This window comes from Syngnathus floridae, chromosome 3, assembly GCF_059516105.1.
Source record: "Syngnathus floridae isolate MCC-2025c chromosome 3, RoL_Sflo_1.0, whole genome shotgun sequence".
In the NCBI taxonomy this organism is placed as follows: domain Eukaryota; kingdom Metazoa; phylum Chordata; class Actinopteri; order Syngnathiformes; family Syngnathidae; genus Syngnathus; species Syngnathus floridae.
The window spans coordinates 14,519,042-14,534,557 of NC_142415.1; the positions used below are offsets into that span (position 1 = coordinate 14,519,042).

General features: G+C 39.3%; 1 protein-coding gene across 3 annotated transcripts in view; it reads right to left on the reverse strand.

Annotated features, from left to right (window-relative positions):
* LOC148400706 (CUB and sushi domain-containing protein 1-like) overlaps nt 1–15,516 on the reverse strand; it is a 276,392-nt gene that overhangs the window by 93,609 nt on the left and 167,267 nt on the right. For all 3 annotated transcript variants that reach the window (XM_088370818.1, XM_088370816.1, XM_088370817.1), the window contains 3 exons: nt 10,483–10,564; nt 8,786–8,910; nt 6,107–6,228 (listed from right to left, as the gene is read on the reverse strand). In XM_088370818.1, coding sequence (XP_088226944.1) covers nt 6,107–6,228; nt 8,786–8,910; nt 10,483–10,564 — 329 coding nt within the window. The remainder of the gene's footprint in view (nt 1–6,106; nt 6,229–8,785; nt 8,911–10,482; nt 10,565–15,516) is intronic.

Genomic DNA, 15,516 nt, shown 5'->3' on the forward strand with positions numbered 1-15,516 from the left:
GGGATGGAAAATACAGTCAAAACCCTGAATATCTAAAAGCTTTGAATTGAGATAATGGGCTAATTAGGGCACTATTAGGGGAGTCCATTATGAGCCAAGGGATTATTATGTATTTACTTCACACTGTAGTGGTGTATTCTGCTGAGTCAAAGTGAGCCAACCGCAGTGGTAGTACGTGTTTTTCAATGTTTCCAACGTTTCCAGTATAACAAAAATTATTATATCTCACTCGTGTGCTTTATTGTTACAGAAGACTAAAGGAGCTGTATTCTCAAAATTATCAAAGAGGGATATTAGATGCTGCAAAAACTGTTACCAAGTCACAGCTCATAAAACTGCATCCAATCAGCCACTCTCATTGCACACTTGATAGGGGGGAGGCAGAAATGATGGCACTTAGTGCACTTAATGGCATGTAACCCAAACATCCGTGGAACTCATCTTCTATAAAAATAGAAAGGTAAATGGTGGGGACAAAAATGTACCAAAACAAACACTATGCACGTACACACAGGAGGATTTGTTCCACAAAAAACACCTGAGAAAAAGCTAACAGTACCTTGGTGCCGTCAGGTACAAGTGACCTGTCTTGACCTGAGAAAGTGGTAAAATAATATATGTATATTGATACAACATGGCTCTGATTATTTATCATTTTGTAGAATCGGACAAAAGAAATTCTGCTTTCTCTCTGTGGTCACTGACTTCACTGTTTACATTAGATAAGATCTGACTTAATGTGTCCGGACTTTTGAGGACGTTGAGGAACAAAGGATTCATGAATGAAAGTAAGCAAATGTATACTCGCAGAATAACACACACACTTACACACGCACACGCACACGCACATTGATATGGATTCATTGGAAAAAGGCAGCAATGATTAGACACCTAATGAGTTATGCCTGTGAGCAGTCAAGCGTGGCTCAGACTTAAACAAAATAATTATCTTCTTGATACCGACAAATCCAGTGACTGACATGCACACACCGGTGCCCACTCACGGACACACACATGCACACACTCCGCTCTTTCCTCTCTTTTTCTGAATTGACTTGAGTGTTAAATATTGCCACTTCCAAGTTTTAAACATATTTGATCAAAAATGTAAATAACTCTAAAGTCTATAGTTTCATACAATATTTCTTAAAACACTACTAAATCACTGCAAATGAAATATCGAGCAGAGTTGGATGACATGGTGACAAGCAGGTAGCACTACTTATAGATATATATATATATTTAAATTAAGACATCAAAAGGTAACAAAAAGGAACACATTGTTCAATAGCATCATTTGTCTTTGTCTTTACACTGTATCCAATATGCAATTCATGTGGAATAATAGTCAGGGAGGACAAGGGACAACGAAATTCAGAGGTAAGGAAAGAGAGGTCGGCAGACGGATGATTGTTATTCATCTTAATACACACTCATTTCCTTTCTTTGAATACTTTATTATCTCCTCTGGCCTTTTCTCGAACGGATCACACAAGGTCCAAGGGAGCATTTCTTCCTGGGCAACAACACTTCACAGCTTCAGTAGATGTGTTTAATCATCAGGAAAAGTCATTTTGATTATGCCCACAGAGGATTTAGTACAAAATATTATCATTATAATCACAATGGTATTCGCAATATAGGATTATCTCGTGTTATTTAAAAGGAAAAGTCATAGAAGTCAGTGAAAAAAAAGTGTTTTCCCTGCATCTTGAAAATTAGACTTAGTACCACCAGATTAATGGAATCTGAACTCAATTAATAAAATGACTGAGATTAGTAAGGTTAGATAGTACGCATTGCATTTTATTTACATTTTGTTTGAGTTTGTCGAGGGAATTTGCTTTTTATTTTAAGACTGTAATGGAACTGTAATGAGGTCAGTTTCAAGAGCCGTGATAAAGTTTGGGTTTGATGGGCAAAGTCAGATTGATTGTTTTACTGGAATATCAATTATTTAGAATTTGTGTCTCCTCCTGTTGGTAGAGTAGCAACTACAAAGCTGTTTTGCTACCGGGTAGTTGAACAACCAGATGGAATGCACAACAGTCATTCAGCAGTCAGGCGATTGAACAGGTTGCAACGCAGGACCGTTACTCAGCAGCCACACCTGACATCAACGACAGAAATAGCAACCCCAAGGAGACAGGCCTACCAGAGATATAAATAGAGAGACTTACAATTTATATCTTAAGAGGATTCAAGGTTAAATGTCTACATCAAACAAGAAAAGCCTGGTTGCCTCAATTCAACCAATGCATCTTATGTTGCAACATCTTGAACATCCATCAATTTATTTTTTATACTGCTTTGACGTAACAAGGTCGCGGGTAAGTTGAAACCCGTCCTTGTAAGATTTGGCTACGAGTGGAGTGGGCACAGCTTGGACTGGTTGCTGGCCAACACTTTCGGTGTTTTAACTAAGTGTGTTCTCGCTGCTGGCTAAGTTTATGTTTCCTAGTGAATATCCATTAATATGTTTCTGTATTCAAAGAATGAGTCAACCAAAGTCGCTTTGTTTTGTTGTTTGTCTGTAATCACACTGCATTTTTATGAAGCTGATATGAAGAACAATGCATCCCAGAAATGTTTTATGAAACAAAGGAAATTGGTGTCAATAAAGTTGGTGCAAAAAAGCAGTGTCGCACAGTGAGCTACAATTACCTATACTCCATCACAGAGCCAATAGATGGATTGACTCAATTTGTTTCCATCATCTGTAAAAGCATCTCTATTATTGTCTCCAGTCAAGCGTACCAACATGGAAATGCAAAATTTTTCATTCTGCCGCTCACGTTTCTTGTATAAAGGGGCTGGCCAAACACTTAGCCTCATTTGGCTCATCTATACTTTCAACCTCTTTCCTCTCTATTTGCTCAATGACTCTGGTCCCATCTTTCTCTCATTTTGCATCCCCTCTTTCTAGTTACACTATTTAGTGGAGGAAAAAATGAAGAAGGGAAATGCAGATGCTAAAGGAATGGCACAGAAGATAGAGGGATGGGTGGTGGATAAAGGAGGGGTAATGGAAAATGAGGCAAGTACACTGTAATGGGAACAGCGACGGGAACAAGTCGAGAGCGAGGACAGGGGAGAAAAGATGGGAAATGTGATCAGACATGAAGAGAAGATAATAGTGTCAGGGAAACTGGAAAGACTTGAGATGTTGTAACGAAGCCTATGAATTATTCATGCCGATACAACAATGACTCAACAACAAAGCTGCCTTCGCAAAATTGTGGAGGTGTGGTGACCTTGAGCTCAGCAATGGAGAATCATAAGGAAGAAGGAACAACACTTCAACTGGCTCCAGACTAGATCAGATTGACGTGAGGGTAGTGCAGTCAGTCCAGTGGTATCTTTATAAATACTGAATGATCACCTTTGATCAATAATTGCTTGAATGCGTATTCAAATTCCCTTTGCCAATTGTTTACTTCTTTGTTCTTTTGGAACGACAGCAAAAAGTTAATCATCAACGAATCAAAATACTATTCTCATGTAAAATAATTTAGAGGGGGGGAGGGACACAAAAAACATTTGTGTTTATGTTGATTTGGTTTAGAATATATTTGTCATGTTCTCATGTCCTTTGTCCCTTTTTACATGTCTGTCTTGTTAGGGTTTTGTATCCACCTGTTCTCGTCAGCCTGGTCCCTTTTGTCTTCCAATCAGCTCACTTAGCCACTCGTGTCTTGTGTTCCTACTTGTCTCATTAGTTTTCTTGTATTTAGTTCCCTGGTTTCTTTCAGAACTTGTCTGGTATTGTCCTTGTCTGATTATATTATTTGTTGTGGTGCACCTGTCTTTGTGTCACACATAGGCCTCTTTCTAACTAGCTCAATGGCAAAGCTAGGATTAGGGGTTGCAAGGAGAGCTCAAGAGGGCTGCAAAGCAAACAACATAACTATTAATTCCAAGAACTTCTTCAGCCCAGCCTCGAGCTCCGCCAGTGAGCTACCTTGCTGGATTAATTAAAATGAGCCTAAACCAATCAGATCTCCAAAAAAAAAAAAAAGGTGGATCTGATGTACTCCTTTACCTTTCCTGCTTTGTTGTTTGCACAAAAACAAGAAACTGCCCAACAAAGCATCAACACATTGCAGCCTGCAGACTTAATTTTTTCTTGGGTCTGACACAGTGCTACTCTAGCCGAGCACTTTGACGTTCGTATGTGGTCCGTACATGCGCGACTATTAAATTATTTTGTTACACAGGAAGGTATAAAAAAGATATACGGAAACCATGAAATCAATATATGGCAACTAATAAAACTCAGTGAAAATACTTCTCAATAGAAAAGCCATTCCAAAAAGTATGTCTTTTGAAACTATCTTCTACCTGAACATAAAGCTCAACCAGCGACACATGGGTGGTGGATGGTCCTTTTACGACTTTTACTAGTCTGACACTGGACACATGCTAGGGCACTTGATTGTAAAGAATGTCCCTTAAATTAAATGGCAACAGTTAAAAGAAACAAGTGGCAATGTCTCCCAAGCTGATGTTAACTCTCAGCAAGAGTCCATTATCGTACACACCGGCCTTCCAGACACCTCGCCATAACGTTAGCATAAATGGAACTTAAACCGAGGCCTCCTTTATGCGGAGAATGCACCGGTAAGGATCTGAGAGGAATTCATAGGTGTCCTCGTCAACATGCAAGACTGCCTTTATTCAAATGCACCGAGGAGTCAATCCACCACCAAGTTCTTCAGTGGTGTTCCGTGCAAGACTAAGCCTGGTGGCTGCACCTCACAGTCCTGTCAACTCAAGAAGGAGATTCTCTTTGACACCCCAATAACACCCCAGGATGTCTTTGGCACAGCTGTCATGTCAATGCAAAAGATGTGTGAGGACAAAGAGAAGGAGGATCAAGCCCCAAAGTTGTGTTTGCCAAGAAAGTCATCCATCATCTCCCCTTCAGCTCAACTCCAAACTTTCGCCTTGGCTGTGGTATATTTACCTCAGAACCTATAGCATCTAAATACTGCCCAGAGGCTTGCATCTCCATGGGCAGTCTTACCCTCGTGCTTATCCTCAGACACCCTGCACCATTAAACAATGTAAGATAGGACTTTGGTGTGTTTATAGATATGCAGTTCTGTACACAATGGTATAGCAATTTAAGTACGAAGAAACAAGTGAAAAAAAAATTTTTTTTGGATCACATATCCTAAGATGGAAATCCAGGCTTAAAAAGTGAGATGACCGGTCAGTGACGACTCAAAAAATACTGCTGTCACTAGGTTGATGATCTGAGACTCATTATGGCAAGTAGTTATTTGTCTTAGTTTTAAGGCCGTGACTTCTTGTACGGGCTGATTGAAAACCCTGTCAAAAATGTTAAATTAAATAACAGAGCTAAATTCAGAATATGATATTGGGACTTGCAGCGTAAATACATTTTTCATTCAAACACAAATGGAAAGTTTAAGTAGAAGAAGGAAAACATGTAATAAAAAATGAACACCTTTTTATACACTCATACATGTTCTATTCAAAAGTATTAGAACAGTGTGATCAATTGCTTTATTTTGATTATAAGGAAATACTCTTTTCTTCTTTTCTCTACTCAAAATGTTAGTTTTTTTTAAATGTTATTTTCAGTCAGCACAAATAAAAGAACTGGCCTCGTTGTTCAAATTCTAAGAGTAGTGTATGTGTGAATGTTTGGCATTTATGATTAAGTGGTTTAAGAAATATAATAATAAAGGGAATGGGGGCTCGATGGAACACTGGTTAGCACGTCCGCCTCACAGTTAGGAGGGTGCCGGTTTGATTCCACCTCCAACTCTCCCTGTGTGGAGTTTGCATGTTCTCCCCGTGCTCGCGTGGGTTTTCTCCGGGTACTCCGGTTTCCTTCCAGATACCAAAAACATGCTTGGTAGGCCAATTGAGCACTCCAAATTGCCCCTAGGTGTGAATGTGAGTGCGGATGGTTGTTCGTCTCTGTGTGCCCTGCAATTGGCTGGCAACTGATTCAGGGTGTCCCCCGCCTAGTGCCCGATGACTGCTGGGATAGGCTCCAGCACGCCCGCGACCCCCGTGTGAACAAGCGGGATAGAAAATGGATGGATGGATGGATAATAAGGGGGGGACTCACCTTTGCAGAATCCAATGCAGTGATTACCCAGACACAGTGAGCATTGTTTTCATACTGGACAGGGTAGTTAGGAGATGTAATGATCCCTCTCGGCCCCCGTAGGTTGCTACCACAGGTACGGGCTGAAGGCAAAAGACAGTAAACAGACATTTAACACCTCAAATAAAGGTACCAATGGAAATCCAGAAAGGTAACATGAAAATGTTCAGCAAAAGATTGCTGGGGTTTCATTGTGGCTACTGAACATGAGCATTTTGAATTATTACAATCAAGAATGTGCAAAAACCATGATTGGTCAATCATACCAACTGATAAAATTATACACCAATTTCATCAGAGGTTAAATAAAAACATACATGCAATTATTATGATTAGGATTATAAAACAGCAGCAGCAACATCAACAATAACTGATAATAATAATAAACAAAATCAAATCACATTAGAAAATGATTTAGCAATAATAACAGTAATAATAATTAGGTCATATGTAAACAAACCCTTTGCTATTGGTGATGATATCATGCCAATGACAAATATTTGCTTTGGAAGCGTACAATCAAGAGAACAAACAAGGCACTCTCAGAGCTGGAAAAAGAAAACATTATCCATTTATGTCGCTCATTTCGTCTAAGTAAATTGCATATTAGACTAAATAAGGATATTTAAGACTTGTCGTCATTATATGCATTGTTTTCTTTCCATTCGTGTAAAAAAAAAAATCACAATACAGATTGAAGCAGTTGCATAAAAGAAAAGAACAAAGTCTTTTGAATAGAGACCTATTAAGAGACATTCATCAGTGAAAAATGATTTTAGGAACAAAACGTTAAGAGGAAATAAGTGATGTAGGAAGGGCAGAAGGTTAGAAAGAGACAGAAAAAGACTGAAAGAGAAGAGGACTTCAGGATGACTGCTCTGACTGTTAATTAGAAAAAGAGAGCTGAAACACACTATGGTGTATGCGCACACACACACGTGCACGCACGCACGCAAACTCGCACATTAATGGCTATTCATTCCACAGATCGGCTTCTAATTAACAGTTGGGCCTCAGAGGAGAATTGAGAAAGCTCATGGGCTGGAGTCCCTGGAGAGGGCCAACACCAGACCAGACGCACTTAGCATAGCCGTTTCAGTTCGATCATTTTGTGAGTTTGTGTCAGCGCATCAAAGCACATGAAACACCCTGACTTGGAAGTTGGAGAGGCAATCCACCCCTGTTGACAAAACAAGCAATTAATCACACAATGTGTTCATGTGCTTATTGGGTTCAAGACAATACAAAACACTGTCTGGTTCCCATTGTGCAACTTTTGTCATTTGTGAATGTCTCAGACGAGTGAACAATGAAATGAGCATGTGTATTTTACCTTGGAATTACCAAGATACAATACAACATCTGTATTCAAAATGTGTCCCAATAATGACAAGATATAAAATTTGCAGGCAATTTGATGTAATATTAATTAAAACTTTGCAACGGTATTGTTGAAGACGGGGGGGAAAAAAGCGATGGTATTTTTGAAGAGAGAAAAACAAAAACATTCTGGATCCTTCGTTCTATCGGTCCACATCTCACTCGCCCTACAAGCGCCTTGTCTCCTCCTGACAAGAGTGGCCGGTATCATGAGGGCCAGCGAGTCTCTGCAGCCACACACTGACTTCTAGACACAAACCAGACCCACAAACACAGTGTAATACAATGTGACAGGAATCTTACAGTATGTGTCTGAGCATGGGGAGCATGACCGTCAAACGGACACACATACGCACACACAGCTCGAGGCAAAGACTGCTGCAGAGGTGTGTGACACCATCCTTTGGATACATGTTGTCAATGTGGGCGTGTGTATCCCTGTGTGTATTTTGCTTTGTGTATGCCAGCTGTCTGTCTTTCCGATGCGGAGCAATAAAGGCAACAGGGTATTGTCAGTCAGTACGTGGGCAGTGAGAGCCCCTGCATCATTGCTTTGACACTCACGCTGCAAGCGGCCGTGCAATCAGCAAAGCACTGAATGTAAATGATATCATGTCTCTGTAATATTAGCAGCGCAAATAATAACAATAAACCAATGTCAGCCTCACAAAAACAATGGATTCCTCAAAATCCACTCCTACAATGAATGGTATGAATGTTAGGCCATTGGTGCTCTGACCAATAAAAAGTAATGCAAGCCAAGAGTGATGTGTGTGTGTGATGTGTGTGTGTACACGCTGTAATAAGATTTGCCTGAAACGTGCTTTGATAATGTGATTACATACATAGAAATAAATTATAGTATCTCTTTTAGTTATAATGTCAGAGAGGTAAAAAAACGTTTGTGTACTTTTGTGATTGTAGGTTGGTGCCGTGAACTACACTCAATCTTATTGTGATTACCATTTTTCAGATAGTAAGAAAGATATTAGACCACAATAGTAAAATTGTTGAATTAATATAGCTCTAACATTGTCAATCAATATTGAGAATTGTTGCTCTTATGTGAGACCTTTCTAATGTCCATCCTCTCCATGGAGAGGATGAATAATTCCTCCTAGGTAAAAGAATCATTTTGAAAATGTCCTTAATTGTCTTATGAAAACTCGCGGTGGGATACAGTTTCAGGTACAGTACAGGGCAGTAAATCATGTCTTCGATGACGGTTTCATGGAGGTGACGGCAGGTGTTAAAACCTACTTCTGCAGATGGGCCTATGGTCACTCCAGGCTGCCAACGTGTCCGTCACTCTCTGACACGTGATACTTTTGGATCCTTGAAGAACATAGCTGTCATCACAACTGAATTGGACGCTGGAGCCGATTCTATTTTGAGAGACAAAACAGAAGCAATGTCAAACACAGTCATGCTATTGTGTGAGATTTGCCAGCATTGGCGGTCATCTTACAAAAAGGGTATGAGCATTGCGTGTCTTTGGTGGGGTCGGGGATCTGCCATTCGAGCTTTTACCGCCACTGATGTTCAAAGATGTCTTATAAATTAAAGTCTATTCAAACATGAATCGATTTGCAAACAATTACAGTACCAAGTACGTATTCATTCTAAATGGGTGAGCTACTGCCTGCTTTCCTCTGCTCACACTTGTGTTTTCAGTTCTTATTTTAAGATCCCAGTACTTTGTCTCTTGTCCCTCGTCAGTGTTTTCAACTCACTAATGCTTTAGACATCCTGCTGTCTTATATGTGAACGGGACAGTCAGCCATGTCAGCACAAGTCCACATGACGTCTTGCCTAAAAAGCTCAATGTCTCTTCCCTGCTGAAAGACAACCGTTTACCTCCTGGCCCAGATCCGACAGTAGCTCCTCGTTGTTCAGGGGCTGTACCCTGTTGTTAAACACGATATTGCGTACACATCTCTCTGTGATCATGCAGAGTATACAACTTACATACAAGTACTGGCCAAGACATTTGCAGCAACAGGCATAGCTGTGTATGTATTGTGTATTAACACTGATTAAATTTGATTTTTGTCATATACATGTTCTCATGCACAATATACTCTGTTCTTTCATTCTCATCACAAATAACAGTTTCTTCTCCTCAGTGCTTGATAAGTGGATACGAAGGCCAAAGCTCACCAATTACATCCACACAGCTTTGACATGTATGCACACTTAAACTACATGTGCATATGTTGGTAGTAACCTTTCACTAACGCATAGACTCTAATAATAGCCCCATTACATTTGTGCAGCCATAGTAACTAATGACAGTGAAGAACAGCAGGAGCAGGAGAATAAAAGATGATTATCATTTAAACGTTTTTGGGCCCAAAAAAAATCCTTCCTTGAGTCTTTTGTAATTACAAGACAAGACTATCAGCTCCAGATGCTATGCTCTGAGGATAATTGCATCATACAAGAGGATCATGAATTGTCTCCTTTACTGCTGGTTGACACAAACACATCTAGTGCATGAGTCATCAAATGATTTAGTTTGTTAGTCATTCATGTTGCTCCAATCACCCTTTTCTGACACATTAAACCCATTTGCTTGTTGCTACAACATGAACAATATGAAAAGGAAGGAAGAGGCGGAAGGCAGCAAGCCTCGGCCATATTTTGCTATAAGGAATTCAACATCTATAGTTATTTTTATCCCACTGGTATGACGGCTGGGATAGGCTAATGTGGCCCCTAAAAATACATTAATGAAGGTAATATAAATTAAATTGAAATTAGTTTTTCTATAAGTGAGTATCAATTTAAAAGCAGTTTGCATTAAGGAGCTCTCAGTTTCTTAAAGGTCAGTGACCACATTGTGTAAAACACCTTTGCGAATCATTTAATGCAGATGCATTATTCATTTTCAACAGTAAATTTTTCTTGTGTACCTTATCTCAGGATGCTTGGAAAACAATGAAAGGTGGACTCACTGGAAGGTGGATCCCATCCTCTTGCCATTGTCGGGGACTCCAGGATCTGGACACACATCTCCAGCCAAGCCACTTTGACTCACTGGGAGGAAAAAAAAATGCATTCATTACCATTAACAGACACCAAGAAAGCAATACCAATGTATATATGTGTGAAATGGAAAGAGTTAGTGTCCCGGAGCCTAAATTTCTCTTTTTTTTCTGATTTCAGTTTTATCCTAGAATTAATAAAAAAAAATATTGTCTGCCCAGCTGTGACAATGAACCTTAACTAATGATATATAAATGTCAACATTTATAAACCATGCATCCCCAACATATAAAACTCCAACATTAAAAAAAAAAAAAAAAAAGTTTGATGTATTTTTTCTCTGACATAGTTGTACTAATAACTTACAGTGTGGCTTTTGGTTGGAGGTTATTCCTATTAATTAAAACACTTTTGTATACCGCTTGATTGTGGTGCATCCATGCATCACTGTGCTGCACCGATGTGAACAAAACCCCACAATTTTAAAGCAAAAGCAAAAGCACTAAGGAAAGCTATGAAACGTTGACAAAAAGCCAACGCGACGGTCGCAGTCAAAAGGCATGTCTTCATCTGCCAGAAGCCATGGTGAACATGATGTGTTGAAAAGTATCTCGGTACATTTAGTGAGATTTGAAATTCAAAATAAAACACATCTTGTCGACCACAAAAGGAGGAGAAGAAGAGTTTGGGTCCCCCGATAAAAGCAGAAGCTAAAGTAACTGTTACTGAATGTGGCAGCGTGAACAAATGTTTTTTTTAGGAGACATTTGACAATTCTTTGAAAGGAAATCACAGCTATTTCTAACACATCAGTAACGGTTCCAAAATATGAGCGTGACGGTGATTCGGCGTGCACAAAACCAGCCTTCTTCCTCTTCAAAAATGGACAAATGAGCAGCTCTGAGGAGGTGATCGCCTGACTACAAATCCAAGTGAAAAACAAATCATTCAATGTTATTAAGTTTCTAATTTTTTTGATGAAAATATGTGATGAGTTGCTTGATAATTACTGATTACTAATTAATATTTTTCTGAGCAAAAAGCAACAGGCAAATGTGGATGTAATAATCAACATAAGCCATGTCATGACAATTTTCTTAAAGAAGGACTTAAAAATTTCTGTATGACCTGAAAGTAGTTGCCCAAAAAATAGTTTAATAAAATCGCCCTTAACATGTCCCACATCTTTATTTTGATTTTAAATACTCGGCCGTGTTCGTTGGAAGAACAACCAATTAAAAACAAACAAGAACCAAAGATAGACAACACGACTGACGAGGTGTCAATCAATCTCGTGCGCTCACAAGCGCACTCAAAAAAGGCTCACTGTCTATTTCTACTGCTTTTTCCACAGAAGAACAGCAATAACACGATGGCAGCAATAATAGTCACACAAAAACAATGAGGGAATGGAGAGGGGCGTTTCGTCTTTCAACTTGAAAGTTTACTTCTTAAACTGTCTCCTCACCCATACCTTATCGGAAATGTACACAGCAATTCGGATGTTTCAGAAATGCAGGCATCAAAGATGAATGGGCGATTTTCTGCATTTGCGTGCTGTGGGTTGTGAGTGAATTGACAATTTGTATGCATGTTTGTGTGGGATATGGTGCAAACAGAACAAGCTGTCTTGCAGCTCCACCATGGTTTTGATGTTCTTTCCAAAAACACATCACACATCCGGAAAACACACACACTCAGCCACATTCCTCTCATCCCTTTCACCCTCACTCATGTTCAAATGACATTCATTGGCATCCTTTAACAAGGTTCATTTGCCAAATACGGCTCATTCAAACAGCATGAGATTGTAATAGAGAAAAAGCTGGGCCGTTTTCAAAAATTCTCAAACTGACTTAATCCCATATTTGCACTTAAAAGACCATTTGCCATTGAAATACAAGATTATGATGCATAATGTTGTTTCCATATCTTCAAAGTGTCTTTCCAGACCTTTCATCTTTACAACTTAACTCTCTAAGAAATCATAAAAAGTGATTAATTTTCTGTTTGGTGTCGATTTATGGACACAGCAACCATACAGCAAATCACTCCAACCGTTTAAATCAACAATGCTTACTCTTGCATTTGATTTTTTGGATGGTGGACTAATTTACCTCGGATTAGTAATAATTGCATTGTGAAAATCAATAACTGCATTTAGAGACCGCCATAAAGCTGCACATAAAAATAATTTGTAATAAACATCAATATCAGTGTTAAAGTTGAATTTTGACTGAATTGATTCTTCACTTTAACGAATTTATGAGCACTTCAATGCAGCAAATCAAATACAATTTCAATGTTAAAGTTGAATTTTCATTTGTTTTATTTCAATGGTCACTAAATAATTTCATCAAGTGGGGTTAATGTTTTTTTAGTTTTGTTTAATTTAAGAATTATAACAACAATGGGGCTGCTCCCATGCAAGGTGCTACAAGGTCCACTGGGAGCAAATTAGGGTTCAGTGTCTTGCTCAAGGACACTTGGTCATGGTCACGAGTGTTTAGGATCAAACCTTTGAGTAGGGAGACAACCACTAAGCCACGCTGCCCCATGGCAAAATGGGTGCCTTGGCTCAGTAAAGGTTGAGAAACACTAATTAGTAAAAAAAAAAAAAATAATAATAATAAATGTCATTGTTTTACTTGGTAGAAATTTTAACATAGGTCCGATATAACCGCCCATACGCAGTATGATCCTATTAACATGACACTGCACTAATGGTGTTGAGCCCCAGAGCAGGTTTAAGGGCTTGAGGCCACCTGACTCAACGGTATGCTGGGAGTGCTAAGTAGCCCAGAATCTCCGCAGCAACTAGTTCAATTTTGACAATGGCTGGAATAGTGAAGTTGTAATAAAAAGAAAAAAGTCCTTAACAAAACATTTACCGATTTCACCTTGCTACCCTGGCCATGATGAAGTTGGCAAGAACTATGGCGCAGTGATATGGATGGATGCTTTGTCGATGTAACGGATGTGGTGGGCCAGTGGTTTTGTGGGATGTCATTAAGTATTTATTGTCACCACAAAATAACTAGTCTGTGAGTGGTAGTACTGTAGTAACGTAGATTTATGACACGTGTAACTACTTCAGTTGTACTTCATGACTCCGATTTATGGTGATGCTCATCCATTGAATCTTATTTGTTGTCTTCTGAATTCAGTTCAGTACAGGTACTCATTTGGTGATTGTATGATTGAAAAGTGCAGTGTTAGATTCAGTTGTGCATACAATGATCAAAATAGATAAACAGCAAAAAAGCGAGACAGTCTGTGTGTGTGTGCGTGCGTGCGTGCGTGCGTGCGTGTGTGAAATAGCCTGAAAGTGTTCCTGTTAAGAACTCGAGCTGCTCTTCAGATTATAAAGACAGAGTTTGTGGAATGTGTGTAGTTTTTAGATTCACTGGATGCCTTTCATCCACTATTCCACCTATTCCGCAGGTCAGTCAAGTTGAAGACTAATGTCTACAGTCGCTTGTCTGACATCTGCTCATGGAACACACCAGCCACTTAATCACCACATAAAAACACAGATGCACGCCGAAAGCAATTTACAATAAAGCAAACTAGTAGATGGGAGAAAACACCTGGTTATTACACCGACTGGAAATGAAAAACTAAAGAAAATATGGCCTTGCTGGACTCACATTTGCTGTCATAAAAGCTTCCATTCTTCTGAGAAGACTTTCTACATAGTCCTCAGAGTTTCATCCTTTCATCCAAAAGTCCATTTCTTAGGTCAGAGACAGTGATTAATGGGGTTGGGGTCAGGGGATTTCATGGTCTGCCACAACAAACCCATCAAAAGCATGCCTGCACATGTGCTAGGAACAAAAGGGGGTCTGAATAGTTAGCTTTGGAAACACAAAAACAAGATTCTCAAACTTTTTACGCTACTGCTCAGATCAAACTGCTGTATTGTAGGCTAAAGGTTGTTTTAATTAGTTGGTTAGATGATGATTCATATGCACTCCATTTTGCTAATAGCTAAAACTCATCATCGTTCAATGCGTTGATATAATAATTATAAATTGCATGAAAACTGCACACCTTGCTATACAGCTAAAATATTTCTGCAGGGAGTCATAATGCAATGTTCAATTAAATTGGCCTCTGTTTTATAATGCTTTAATGGTGATTGTGTTTCCCAGTGACCTCCATCCGCTAACATCCAAGACCCCTTGACCCAGTGTGCGATGCATTGTTTGTCCAGTTTAAGTCTCCACTACAACAGCGCTGCTATTTCTTTTAATGAGCAGTGGACCTGGAATGAGATATTAAACTCCTCGAAGCTTGAAGCATCCCCGGACAACACGTTCAATTGTTATTATCCTTATTCGTTGGCATCGTATTATTACAGATAGCGAGCATGTTTTCTTCTGTGCATTTGTAATTTAGTGCAATGGTTTCTTAGGGGGGTGTTTTAAAACACATGCAGGACACAGTGGAGATCGCTGTAATTTTACTTAAATATCACACCCAAATCCTATCAGAGCAATATTCCGTGAGCTATGGGCCAGGTGGAGCATCATGTTCCACAAGTCATAAGGTTAACTGACTTTTTGCAGCTGCACTGAGCTCAGTTAGTTTTAAACAATAGGAGAATGTTTATTTAAGACACCCAGAGCCACTTTTCTCCAAGTCTCTGAAGTATCCTGCTGCAATAATTTAGTCGATAGCCGAAGGGAAACATGCAAAGAGTCATTACAAAAGGGTGCCGGTGTATAATCTGAACTCTTCACCGGGCATCACAAGATTGATAAATATTTAAGTCACACACGCACATTAACTCACACGCGCACACGCAAATGATAATTGCAGCAGCACATGCTTGACTGAGCATGTAAATGGCCCGATTTATTGACAAGGGTTTTACGATGAAGGTGAAAGCTGAGGAACACTTGGGGCAGGAGCTCGGTCTGCCATAAAAATTCCATAAAATTAAAAAAAAGATATATATCAAATGACCTAAATAGTGTTTCAATATGTCCCTTAGCAGA